The sequence below is a fragment of the Wyeomyia smithii genome, chromosome 3, assembly GCF_029784165.1.
Source record: "Wyeomyia smithii strain HCP4-BCI-WySm-NY-G18 chromosome 3, ASM2978416v1, whole genome shotgun sequence".
In the NCBI taxonomy this organism is placed as follows: domain Eukaryota; kingdom Metazoa; phylum Arthropoda; class Insecta; order Diptera; family Culicidae; genus Wyeomyia; species Wyeomyia smithii.
This window is the reverse complement of record NC_073696.1, coordinates 237130625-237144415: the sequence shown is the minus strand read 5'-3', so window position 1 is coordinate 237144415 and position 13791 is coordinate 237130625. Positions and strand designations below refer to the sequence as shown.

Sequence of the window (13791 nt, the reverse complement as noted above, 5' to 3'; positions counted from 1 at the left end):
TTTCATCACCACCAACCTGAACTCGAGGTGGGAGGTTGGCTCTATCTTCTCGTGAACCCCTTCCCCTCATGTACTTCATCTTTGATGCTTTGATGATCAGTCCAATACGTTTGGCTTCGGCTTTTAGTCCGATGTACGTATCCGGCATCTTCACAAAGGTTCAAGCCAGAATGTCGATATTGTCGGCGAAACCAAACAGTTGAACCGACTTTTGGAATATCGTGCCGCTCGTGTTAATCCCCGCTCTTCTAATGACACCTTCCAGGGCAATAGGTAATGGGTAGCGCTGCCCCAGCTGCTGCGTGAATTCTGTGCACCCTCGGCGTCTCGCAGTTGCTCAATATTTAGTCGCGGCGTTTGACTTTGGCGGGTGTTATACACCGTCGATAGTTTTGAGCGCATGCACACAGCTACTAGGTAGTGATCCGAATCTATATTCGCATTGCGGTAGGTGCGAGCGTTGATGATGTCGGAGAAAAACCTGCCGTCGATCAAAACGTGGTCGATTTGGTTCTCTGTCTGTTGGTCGGTGATCTCCAGGTGAATTTGTGGATACCTTTGCGGGGGAAGAAGGTACTTCGGACTACCATACCACGGGAGGCCGCAAAGTTTACGTACCGATGGCCGTTATCATTAGACACGGCATGCAGGCTATCTGGTCCGATTACCGGTCTGTGCATTGCCTCCCGTCCTACCTTTGCATTCATGTCCCCAATGACGACTTTCACGTCCCTTCGCGGGCAGCTATCGTAGACCTGCTCCAGCTGCGCGTAGAACGCTGCCTTCTCGTCATCGGGTATTCCTTCATGTGGGCAGTGCTGTAGTATGTGCTGTAGATGAGGCTGTAGTTGAAGAACCGGCCTTTTATCCTCAACTTTCACATCCTTGCGTTGATAGGCTGCCACCCCAACACGCGTTGGTGCATCTTGCCCAATACTATGAAGCCGGTTCCTAGCTCGCTTGTGGTGCCACAACTCTGGTAGAAAGTAGCCGCCCGGTGCCCGGTTTTCCATACCTTCTGTCCTGTCCAATAAAGTTTTCTGTAGCGCTACGACTTTGAAGTTGCGTGGATATAACTCGTCGTAGATTATCCTGTCGCATCCTGGAAAGCAGAGCGATTTGCAGTTACATGTCTCAAGTTACCAATCGTGGTCATTATTTCGTTGCCTAGGCCCATTTCGATTGTTCCGATCCGTATTATCTCTTACGTTGTTATAACTTGTTGTTTTTCCGTGGCGGCTCGTTAGGCCTTCCCCAACCCTCTGTCTCGCCGAGGGACCATCCAACAAACAATATTGTTTATTTACGGCTTGTTAAGCTGTTATTGAATGGATTTCAGCTGAACTACAGATTAATAAGCTGTTGAGCAACGAAATTGTTTGTTGGGCATCGTGTTTAGATCTGTTTAGAGTCTCACGCTGCCACCAGGACGTTGATCAGCCGCTCCTAACATAAGGATCAAACGCTGTTTTGAGCCGCACCATCTTGGTAAACATATACGCTCGGGTTGGAGAAGCATTTCCTCTACCGCCGGAATATGGTTTACGCGACGATAAAATAAATTGAGTGTTGGACGGAGCCGTCCAACACCGTATCTATTTAAAAAAAATCATATTTTCAAAGAACTTTAAAATTTTATAACTCGGTTCATCGCTTCAGCGTTGGTTTGTAACAAAACTCATTTGAGCCTCTGGAAAAGTTGTCTTTGCAAGGGGCACCAAAACTCACAGGAATGGTTGAAAAGGTGCAATGTTCAAATTGTTCCCAGTTTGAGCTCTAGGGCAAAACCTGTGATTACCAGTGAAATCCTAAAAGCAATAGTTTTACATGGGAAAGGTGTTTTTCAATTTGTTTTTCGAACTTTTTTTTTAGTAACTATAGGAAATAATTTTTTGACAAAGTATAAAATATCAAAAAAAAAATTATTTTGAAAAAGTAACATTTTTGCACAGATATTTTTTTGATACGGAAAAATGAAATTAATAATTGTGTTTTAAAAATGTGTTTATAGGAAACAAACGGTGAAATTAACGGGAGCTGTCGTTTGCGGTTTGTGATGCCTGGTTTATCTTCTTTTAACTTCTCTATTTTAAACTTCTCTACTTTCTTTTCAGTTTTTCATAAAATCTGCGTGTGGTAAGGATTAAAATGATCGACTCTTCCAAGCTGCTCTAGTTCATCCGACCAATAATCCTAATTTTTCGCGCCTAGAGCCTCGCTCTCGAAAACTTTTTATCGCCTACTTTTCGCCACCCAGATTTGTTTCATTTGTGATGGGATGAAGCTGCTTCGTTGTGGCTGCATGCCTCATCAGAGATAAGATAGAAGGGGTCTGTACCGGTAATTAGATCTAACTTGGGTTTTCTTGACATTCGAGCTTCATTCTAATTTTATACGCACGATGATCTTAAAGATCTTGAACCAATATTTTACCGACAATCATACACTTTTTTGAGCAATGAAAAAATGCACGGAAATTATCGAAATCAAATTTATGCAAACTTAGAGATCTGTTGTTGTCCCGAGAAAAAATACTTCAGACTACAACGCTACGGTGTATTCAAACAGCACGTGCATTGCACGGTAAGAGGTATCGCTGAAGAAAGCAAGAAAATCACTTCATGTTTTACGTTGCTCTCTCCTTTTCTCTCTCTTCAATATTTTACCGTATCTCTACTACAACCCGTATTGAGAGGGAGTGATGTGAGCGCTACTGTTTTCTAATCCCGTTTTGCTACATGATAGTCATTGATTTAGGTTAGGGGCCATCCACATTCCACGTGGACAGGTTTTTAACGACTTTTTTTTATCCCACTCCCCTCCCCTCTGTGGAAAACTGCCCATATTAATTCTTAAAATTTTGTATGGACCGTGGACATTAAATAGAAAAAGCTGTCCACGTGGAATGTGGATTGTCCCTTACTCACTCTTCAATACAGTCAGGTTTTTTACGCAAGGGATACGTACCTCGTAAAAACCGCGTTAATTCAAAAATCCGCGTATAGTAAACCAGCAAGAGGTGCTTTAGAAAAAACCCGAGACGCTCTAGAACCAGTATTTAAAATTGTCCTCTTTGACGGTCATTTCGGATCTTTCGGAGGGCGGAGGATATTTTTTGGACTACGTCTTTTACTAGATGAACATTTAAACGTTTCTGGTTCCAAACCCACGTTAATTCGAAAATTTGCGATTTTTTTTAAATAAGCGCGGTATCGCGTAAAAGACCGCTTTAATTCAAAATTACGCGTAAAAAACCGCGTTAATTAAAAAATCCGCGTAGAAAAAAAAACGCGTAAAAAAACCTGACTGTCTTCTAAAAAATCATATTTTTTATCAGCAAAATGTTTATTTGTGAAAGTGCCCACCTTGCAATGTATGGATGACTTTTTGGATGTTATAGTGTATACACAAGAATATCCAGTATTTCACAAAAGGTGTTATTAAGGAAATTGCATTTTTAAGTTTATAGATTTTTTTCATATATTGTGCTTTTCAAACAAATTTGTTATTTTTATGGTAATTTGTAAAATTATTCACGTTTTTGAACCACAGTTTTGCAAGTCATAATTTATTTTAGCACAATATGCAAAAAAAAAAATAGATTTAATTTATTTTGTAAAAGTGTAAGTAACAGAGTACAAATTCAACATTTGTTTAGCATTAAGAATTATTCAGTTAAGTAACATTTTTTTCAATGAAATTCCATTCTTTGACCAAAGTTTTGAAGAACATATAGTTTTCGAGTAATTTCGAAAATAACTTAGACAAAAAAACCATTCCAAAACCTGTTGAGATTTTCATTGGTTAAGCTACTGATGTCTCCAAACTCACAAAGTTTCCTTGAAATCTGAAGATGGCTTACCAACTCCACTAGACTGGTATACGTGGTATCTCTACAATTTCGCTTACATTTTATTGTCTTCTAGTCTACCTGCCCCAGGGTGTCTGGAAAGATGGCATCGATGGTTCCCTGCGGAAGGGCAACCGTTGGATTCACAACTATCACGTACCGCGCGACAAGGTGGCCTATTTCGTAAAGATGCCCGATAACACACGATTCTAGAGGCCAGAGGCACAGTTCTTCAAAGGAGCGAATATTGATTTATACATTCCGCCAGTTCCCCACAGCCAGTGCCAAATGGTAAAGTTCTTTCATCAAATGAAAGCACACTAGTTTAAGAGATTTCGTATTTATTTGTGTTTGATTTTGTCCTGATCGTAAAAAGTTCAGCCCAAGGCACAGTTTAGTATTCCACATGTACGGTAAGATGCTTGTTTGCGGTTGCTCTTCCTTAAACTAATACTTTTAAATACACTGTAAATATATAACGCTTAAAACCTTCCAATAGAGCGGGCTTAGTGTTTCGAGGTTTCTTCGAAATCTTCCATTTTAAACCTACTTGGCAGCAACCGCTGTTGTTCTTTCTGGCGAGAGTGTCTCTATAATGTTTCTTCAAAATAATACTTTTTCACGAGAATGTAAGTACGACTGAATAGAAAAATCTCTTATCTTAGGAAAATGCTCTGCTAAACTACGATAAATGTTAATATAACATAATACCAACTGTTAAACAGTAATTCGCACATTAGCCCTGCCCTGTCAAATAACGTTGTTTTCCTCGTACTCGGGTGGAACGTCCTCCACTATGATGTGTGAATCGAGCGGCCCTTTGCAGAGCGGCAGCCGGCCCGGACAGGACTCGCTATCCGTCGGTCGTGGCTTACCTTCGCATCGACTGTCCGGCTGGGCATTTCGGCTCTGGTCAACGCAGAGAATCGTTCGCTTCCGTACCGGTGTTGGATCGCCCGGCTTTCGGCAAGTTACGGAGCATAGCTGCCACGGACCAACCCACCAGTTCACCGGGCACGGATCCTCGTTGCATTCCCGTGTCATTTGCTCGTGGTGCTTGTTGTGAGCATTCTGTTCACAGAAGCTATCATCCACGATTCCCTCGCCTCGGTGGTGACATACCGACTCGCGGTGCTGCTTGCCACCGCCACAAGTTACGGAACATAACGACCAGTCCGTCAGCTTCCAGTAGTATGAGGATTGGTGACGGCTGGAGTTCGATGATAGCGTGTACTCGTACCGTATTCCGGCGTGGTTGTTTCTTTTCTTCATAATGACCTGAAGTGTAAAAATTGGTTTAGAATTAGTAGGCAATACGGTCAGTGACGTAGGCTCAGAACTACTGTGTGACTGCTTGCTACGCCACTGAACCATACAGTAATGAAACCCGCAGAAATAAATTTCGAGCCAAATTAGATTCTAGCGCATCATGCAGCAAAGGAAGGTTGTTAGCCTTTATCCTCAGAGAAGAAAGATCGCTATCGGTTCAACCAAACAACAAAAGCAAAATCTAAATCAGAGAAACTGTATCGGTTCTATCTTTCAAGAAGCGTATACTGATTTGAATAAATTGAAATTTTACCGAAACGGCAACGATTGCGACAACGAAAATCAAGCAAACGGTTACAACATTTACCGATATTGTGATATCATCGGTGATAGGCCCGGGAATCTTGATCTTCTCCTGTTCGTCCTCCCGATCGTACAGTCCCAAACTGCCAGCAATTTCGTACTCCCCTGGCATCTGAATCAACCTGCAAATTTAAGGCGTCTGTCAGTAATCAACCATTCCCACTATCGAATTTCTAAACCCACCTATTTCCGTTCAGATAATAATCCTTGCTGTTCGCTTTTCCAATACCGATGTAATTCTTCGACGGTCCCATCTCCTCTACCAGGATGTTTCTGGCACCAGCCGGAATCTGCAGCACATCGTAGAATCCGTCCGTCATGTTGACCTTCTTGGTAAAGTTACCCTGGATGACGGTGCAGCTGTCGCCACTTCCGCCGCAGACGTCGCACTGGTCTTCGGTCGTGTTGGAATCGACAACCCAATCGCAGCCCACACGGCGACAGATTCCACCGATGCACATGTCGTTCGTACCCAAGTTGCAAGGCGTTCCATCGGCTGCGTTGTCTCCGAACGGCACAATGATGGTGTCCTCCGAGTTGGTGCAGTACAGCTCACAGGGTTCGTCTGTAATGGCAAGCAAAAAGATGTGAGTTGAAATGTGGGTTAATCATGATTTCTTAGGTTTTTTATCAAACATCAACAATGTTCTTAAGTTTAAAGACAAGCGATAAGAAACAAGAAACAAGTGACAAGAGCCACAGCATAAGGAAAACACGGTAAAGGATATAACAATTAAACAGTACAACTATAAATCGACAAAACAATAAAATACAGTAAAAATATAAAACAGTGAAACATCGAAAAAATAATAAAGTTACACTGATGATTCAATAAATTTTTGGTTAATTAGTGAAATTCTGTTCTGAAAAAGATTAGAAAAATACCAAACCATGCCTGTCCCATATTGAAAATAAAGGCATACGCGTCCCATCCTAAGTATATATTCAATTGTCTTTTGAAAACAACATTTCATATTTGTGCCGATCAAAAGAAAAGTGCTCACATAAAAATATCATCGACTTAAAAAAATAAAGTTAAAGTGAAGTTTTTTCTGGCAACTGTTTCCAGAAATTCTTAGCATATGGGATGAGTGGAAATAAAGTCTTCAGAAGTGTGGCCTTACAGTCTGCATCGACTCTATGTCGAACGAGCTTTCGTCTATCAGCTTTAGCTGCTTTTTGGTAAATAACATTCACCGGTCCATGTTGCAATCCGTTGGAACTAAATCGCTATATTGCAATTAGTATGATCCAATGCGGCCAGTAAAAAAGTGTTGACAAAATTAGGAATGGTAACAAATGCCTTGGCCGTCTTAGGATGCGTGGTGACCGATATGCTTTTATTTTTTGTACATAGGGAAAAAATAAAGACAAATGTGACGCATTATTTATGACCAAACCTAGAATTCAAGCAAAAGTTCTTAGAACTCAGGGATATACAGTAGCGGACAAAACGTTAAGACCACTCCAATGCGAAAAATTCAAATAAGCTTTCAACTGCCAATTCATATATGGTATATGCGAAACTTAGCGGCGAGCACTTATACTAGAATGATAATTTTGAAAACCGCAAGTTTAATGCAATCAAAGCAACCCGTTTTAGCAAGACGCACTAAGGGCTGTCAAAGGTTGAAAACCGGTGCGACAAAATTTAGGACCAGTTCCTCGTTTCGGCTGTTTCGAGTGTTATTTCGATTGATTTTTGAAGAAAACTTAATATTTCTCGGTGATATTTTATGTTTTTCGGGTCCTGGTAAGTGTTTATCATATAAACAAGAAGTGTGTGAGGTTTAAATTCTCAAATTTCTGTTGCAGTCAACGAAAAATGGGTCGCGCTCATAATTGCACAGAAACACAACGGATGGTCATTCGCAAAATGTCCAAGGCAGGCAGCAGCCAACGCGAAATCGCAAAGTACTTGGGACGATCCAAAACTTTCGTGTTTAATGCCCTCCACGACCGCAGAAAATCCGAAACAAGTGGACGCCCAAGGAAAACGACCGCGAAGGATGATTCTGCCATTAAACGAGCCTCCCAGAAAGATCCCTTCAAGGCCTCAAAAAAGATCCGGGACGAACTGAAGTTGCCGTGAGTTCCCGGACAGTTCAGCGGCGGCTGGCGGAGCAGGGGCTAGGCGGTAGAAGCCCCCGGAACGTCCCGATGCTGACGCCGAACCATCTGAAGGCGCGGTTGAAGTTTGCGAAAGATCACTTTGATTGGATTGGTCCGGAGAAGGAAAAGAAGTGGCGAAATATTCTGTGGTCGGATGAGACGAAGGTAAACCTCATTGGCTCAGATGGAAAAACTTGGGTCCATCGCCCAATATGCTGCGCTTACATGCCCCAGTATACAACGAAGACATTTAAGCATGGAGGAGGGAACATTATGGTGTGGGGGTGCTTCTCCTGGTACGGGGTTGGCCCCCTGTACTGGGTGGATAAGATCATGGATCAGTACCTCTACGCCCAAATTCTAAGGGATGTTATGCTGCCACATGCCGAATGGGAGATGCCTCTGAAATGGCAGTTCATGCAGGATAACGATCCGAAGCACACCGCCAAGACCATCAAAAACTGGCTCCAGGAGAACAAAATCGACGTCATGGAGTGGCCAGCGCAGTCACCCGATCTGAACCCTATAGAGAACCTATAGGAGATCGTGAAGAGGTCGGTGTACATGGAAAAGTCGAAAAATAAGCAGCAACTGTGGGATAGGATCCAAGCCTGTTGGTACGCCATCCCGGTCACCACGTGCCAGAAGCTGGTGGAATCCATGCCGAACCGGGTGCGTCAAGTGATGCGTAACAAAGGTTACACGACCAAATACTAACCCTAGAAGCTTTTCAAGGTATTAATTTCCTTGTTTCATTTTTTTTACCATAAATTTCGCAACCGGTCTTAATTTTTGTCGCGTCTTTTTAGTTATTAAGTATGCTTGAAACGCATTTTTCAATGAACTACTATTGTTTCAACTACATATGTTATAAATTTTTTCGAACAATGCAAATAAATTATTAAAAATTGATTGAAGTACTGGATTGGATTTTTTTTCTCAAAGTTTTGTCACTTTCTTTTTTTGTTTGAGCACTGGTCTTAATGTTTTGTCCGACACTGTATAGGTATAATATTCCACCTCATGAACTTACAGTTAAATCAAACACACTTTTAGTTAAATCATAGTTATTTGCCTTCAACTCAAGATTAGAACTTAATTTGCAATTTTCTCAATTGTGAGCATTTTCTTAAACGACTTATACGTTTTTATGGGTAGTAGTGTAACGTAAAGAAACGTAAAATAAACAACGAAGAACCAAAATCGTGAAACGAAGAAGAAAAAGGAATAACAATTATCGAAGAATTAAGAACAACAAAAAAAGAGTACAAAAAAGGGGTGTGAAGAAACTCCCGAAAATATGAAGCATTGGTGGTCAACAATTCTCTTTGAGAACGAATAAAACAAAGTAAAACAATACACGGTTCTCCCACAGACCGTTATTATAAAAAAAAATGCACCAAAGAATCTGAGTACACCATTCGATTCGTTATGACGTCCAGAATCTCTTGTCAAAATTTCAAAATCATCGTACGGTACATTTTTGAGTAATGCCCTTTTGAAGGTCGTAAATTTAAAAAAAGTGATAATAAAACGACGAAATACTCAATGTAAAGCACGTTTTTCAGCCACAGTTTAATGAAACAACTTCCAAAATAGTTCCACATATTCCAAGTATTATATTTCAAGACATTTACAATTGGTGGAAAGAATTATTTGAAACAGTGCACAGTGCACAGTGGTCTGAATTCGAAAAATCGTGATCGTTCTAGATTTCACTATGAGAAATTGATTTTATGTACTCAATGTCTTCAGCAAAATTGTTTCATAAAACAAGGCTTTACTTTTGGCGTTTTTGGTTTTTCGATCAATCCACATAACAGTTAGATAAAAAAAATATTTTTTCTAATTTTCAATATACCGGATTGCTTCCTTCAGCAAAGTTGTGGAAAATTTTAAAAGAATAACAATTGCTGAATACTGCGATGTCCTATCTGTACGTTGAACACGACGAAATAGAGTTTTTTGTGGAGCACCCCTCCTTAAAATCAGTTCAGGTTCCTTCGCGCATCCCAGAAAACGGATGCCATGATTTTGCTAGTGAATGAAAGTATCGTCTGCTAAGTGATACTTATATTGACGAATATCGAAAACCGAAGTGTCCTTTATGGCTATTTTGTTACCTCGACGTGAGGTAAAGACGCGTTCAAAACATCGGTCCCCACAGTATTACGGTATAACAAAACCGTGAACTCGGCTGCGGGATATATTCTGTTTTACCTCTTATATGGGCGAAGAATATAGACACGTATAGTCAGGAAATGAAGAAAATGTTTTACGATCTTCACGCGGATGCAAAGGCCAATCTAAGGAAGTCAACAGAAATTCACAATCAAATTTATGACAGAAAAGCAAACGACTGGCAACCCATATGAAGGGAGCTAGTTCTAGTGAAAGCAACCCGGGTTTGACCAGTAGTCAAAAACTCTAGAACATGTGAAGAGGACCTCATGAAGTGGTAGAATTTTCAAGTGAAAAAATATATGGAATTGAAGGTGTAAAAAGGATTAAAATACGTCGATAATAATTAGTTAAACAGGAAGCATGGAAAAATTCACATGACGAAAATGACATTAATGCGTTGCAATAGACGAAGAGGGAAATATACGCGAAATCCGGATAGCATTTTTTCAATAGCCGACCCTGAATGATTCGGTGTGCGATATTCTTCCTGCTTTTATCGTCATATTGTTATCCTTCAGGAATCACTAGAACAGACGGGCTTCCCTTCAGATGTAAAGGGGAGAAGTATATACAGGCAATTGTATACCAGAAGATGCGTAAGTAGAATGTAAGTATGCAGAACGAAAACACGGACCTGAATGGCAGTATAACTAAAGGGTTTTTTTTTCATGAAACAAATAGGGGGAGTAACGGCTGAAGCCGTGTGTCTATTTCAATCAATCGGAGAAAACGGTCCGCACACTTTCAAAGTTTGATCCAAATAGACAATGTCGAGAACGATAACTAGTCTGTAACGCGCAAGAATAATAAAAAAGTAATTTTTGTTAACCGAAGAAAGAGAAAATAGAAAACCGGCGTAGAGTTTAGAAGAAGCATAGAGCAAGATCGCGCAAAATGACCTATGGTTGAATATCGACCATTTTTGATTTGAATGAAACTTTGCACACGTATTTGGCTTAGCAAACTGAGCATTTTTAACAGATAGAGGGATTTTTTACACCCATGAGTTATATTCTAAAAGGGCGTATGCCTTTTGGCATAGGTTTTGTTTGAAGTATTGTAGCCCAGAAACCGTTGGTTGTATGGAAAAACTGTCTGAGAATAAGTTGTAGGGAATTGGAAATGCATCATAACAAAAATATACACTGTAAAAAAAATTTTTTTTCGACCAAAAAATTTTTTTTGACTAAAAAAACTAAAAAAAAACATTAAATTTCAATTTAAAAAAAAAGAGTTGAATTTTTTTGTTATTTTTTTTTAAGAAACTTGACGTTGCTACGCAACTTTAAAAAAAAGTCCAGGACGAAGAAATGAGAAATATTTTTTTTAATGGTAGATTAATTTTTTTATAATGAACGTATGGTTTTTGCTGAAGAACCACGGACAAATTAAGAAAAACGCGCATTTTCCTAAATAATTATAATTTTTCGAGCTTGAATTAGAAATAACTCGAAAACCGATGCCTTTATAATGTTAACTACCAAAAGCTTTTTGATTCAAAATGACTCTCTGCATCTTTTAAAATCATCAGAATACAAATATTTTTAAAAATGTTTGAATTAGAATTTTTATAAAAAAATTAATCTACCATAAAAAAATTATTTTACATTTCACCATCCTGGACTTTTTTTTTAAAGTTGCGTATTAACGTCAAGATTCTTTTAAAAAAAAAAAGGAAAAAATTCAACTCTTTTTTTTAAATTGAAATATTTTTTTTTAATTTTTTTTTGGTCAAAAAAATTTCTTTTGTGCAGTGTATATTTTTGTTATGATGCATTTTTAGTTCCCTACAGCTCATTCTCAGACAGTTTTTCTATACAACCAACGGTTTCTGGGCTACAATGCTTCGAATCAAACCTATGCCAAAAGGCATACGCCCTTTTAGAATGTAACTCATAGGTGTAAAAAACTCTCCATCTGTGAAAAATGCTCAGTTTGCTTTGGCTTTGACGTGTGCAAAGTTTCATTCGAATGGTCGATTAAATTTTCGCGTATTTCCAGGTCATTGAAATGATTTTGCTCCATACAAGAAATAATAAGTTTTAGGCAGCCCGACAACAATATGCAATAGATTTTAAACAAAAAGTTAGTAGGAAAAAAATAATACAAAAAATAAAACGAAATCCAGATCTGCGATGAGACGATTATGGTGAAGCCAAAAAGAACGATACTGAGAGGGTTATATCATAGAACTCCAGCGTATCACAAAGAAAAACGAGTCAATTGCGGGGGATTTGGTCGTTCTGGTGTTGACGGCCAAAAGAAATTGAAGAAAAGAAATCCAAACGATAAATTTGACGACAACAAAGACGATTGCAAGGAAGGAGAAAAGGACACAGGGTCGAGCCAGGAAAGCTTTGCAGTCCGCAAGGTCAAAGGACTTTAATATTTAATTTGGTTGTCAAAGGACTTTGATATACTCCCCACCGCTACCTTCACGTCGAATTTTACAGTATCCTCGTATAATATGATCTCTTTGGAGAACGGTAATTATGGCGCGATGTTCGCTGGAGGAACGTGGCTTTGATAAGACTTCTTTCTCTTGGCAAAATTCAGTTCTTCTTGTAATAAGACTGACCGAAGGTTTAGCATTAAGGGTTTCATCAGGAAATTGTGTTTGCGATGCTGTGTATGGCAGAAGAAACGAGGTTTAGATAGGACGCCTTCCTCTAGAAAAAAAACCTTGCCAGAAAAAAACGTAAGGTGAAGTCTCTCTCTCTCTAGGGAAGTGTAATTTTGCCATATTGATAGGATGGAAAGTAGAGCAGTAGTAAAAGTAGAAGTAGCAGTAGAAACGGAAGGGTAAAACCTCACACACTAGCACGAATATAAATGATAAACGTGTCCCTTACTTCAATGATGATACCGTCAAAAATATGAATACAGACAGCACATGGGTAATATCACAATAGATCAAATGTCTCTGGTCGCAGTGATGAGTCCACACAAAGTTTAGAAATATCGAACCAGACACACGTAAAGCGACAAAAAGAATACGATCAAACTAGCAGGCGAAACAAATTGCGTCCGAACTTACCAAGACTTTTGTTCATATTAGTAAAAAAATGCTGCAGGTACGTAGTATTGTTATTTGGTCTTACGGAACGAGTTGTATAAAAGGCAAGAAATTGGCCTGAAAATGTATTTTTCAATTTTCGTAGGTTTTATGCAATATATATAGTTGATATGATCCACTTGTGGTAATCGTTCTACTCTGACTGGGCATTTTATACACAGTTCCTCTAATACTATTTCCTGCATCAGCAAAAGAGAGCTTCTAAATAAAGCCTCGAAGAAACACGCGAAATGAATGGAAGTTGACATTATTGGAAACCTTGCATAGTCGATCAAGAGCACTGACCAGGTGCAGTAAATGCATTCGTATGTATTTAATTACACGTATTTAGATTTACACGAAAACAAATCTAAAATTTATGTAGAGGGTCTATAAGAGTTAATAGCATCAGCTGACTCTTCTGTGTATGATGTGACATTCCTTTCAGTCGAATAAATAACGGTTGCACAGCAGTGTGTGTAGTTAGGGATGAGCAATAGAATAAGTCGGCAGTGGAATGTGATACGCGTATAGATTGTGGAACAGTACCACCATCCCCCGTAGTTTAATTGGTCAAAGCACCATGCCGTCCGGTTCAAATCCCGTCGGAATGCGGTATATTTTTCCAAATCTGTATCATATTTCTAGTTCACTTATTTTTCGCTTTCCCTAATGCACACATTGTCTGCTTAATGAACGAGAGTTATAAGACTATGATTCCCACCTATCTATGTAGAGGCCAGCATGACAGACTGATGCAGGTCTATCTCTTCAAGAAGACTATCTGTAATATTGAAGCGGGGGCGGATGTAACGGTAGCCAAGTTCCTCTCCGTATACCTACGAAATTGCATAACTTGTTTGACGTACTCAGAACTCGAAAATGAACCGGTCTGCTACTGGGTAGTAAAAGAGTTACACATTTGTGTCTGGCAAACAAAAATCTAAAAAAAAAAAAA

The 13791-nt window shown here is 39.5% G+C and overlaps 2 protein-coding genes across 5 annotated transcripts in view; one reads left to right on the top strand and one right to left on the bottom strand.

The window, feature by feature from the left end:
• LOC129726887 (myogenesis-regulating glycosidase) overlaps positions 1 to 4346 on the top strand; it is a 54029-nt gene extending 49683 nt beyond the window's left edge. For all 4 annotated transcript variants that reach the window (XM_055684089.1, XM_055684090.1, XM_055684091.1 and 1 more), the window contains one exon: positions 3927 to 4346. In XM_055684089.1, coding sequence (XP_055540064.1) covers positions 3927 to 4063 — 137 coding nt within the window. In that variant the 3' untranslated portion in view covers positions 4064 to 4346. The remainder of the gene's footprint in view (positions 1 to 3926) is intronic.
• LOC129726885 (A disintegrin and metalloproteinase with thrombospondin motifs 7) overlaps positions 4175 to 13791 on the bottom strand; it is a 97281-nt gene continuing 87664 nt past the window's right edge. The window contains exons 11-13 of the mRNA XM_055684087.1: positions 5666 to 6047; positions 5487 to 5604; positions 4175 to 5128 (exon numbers count right to left, since the gene is read on the bottom strand). Of these exons, the coding sequence (XP_055540062.1) occupies positions 4601 to 5128; positions 5487 to 5604; positions 5666 to 6047 (1028 nt within the window). The 3' untranslated portion in view covers positions 4175 to 4600. The remainder of the gene's footprint in view (positions 5129 to 5486; positions 5605 to 5665; positions 6048 to 13791) is intronic.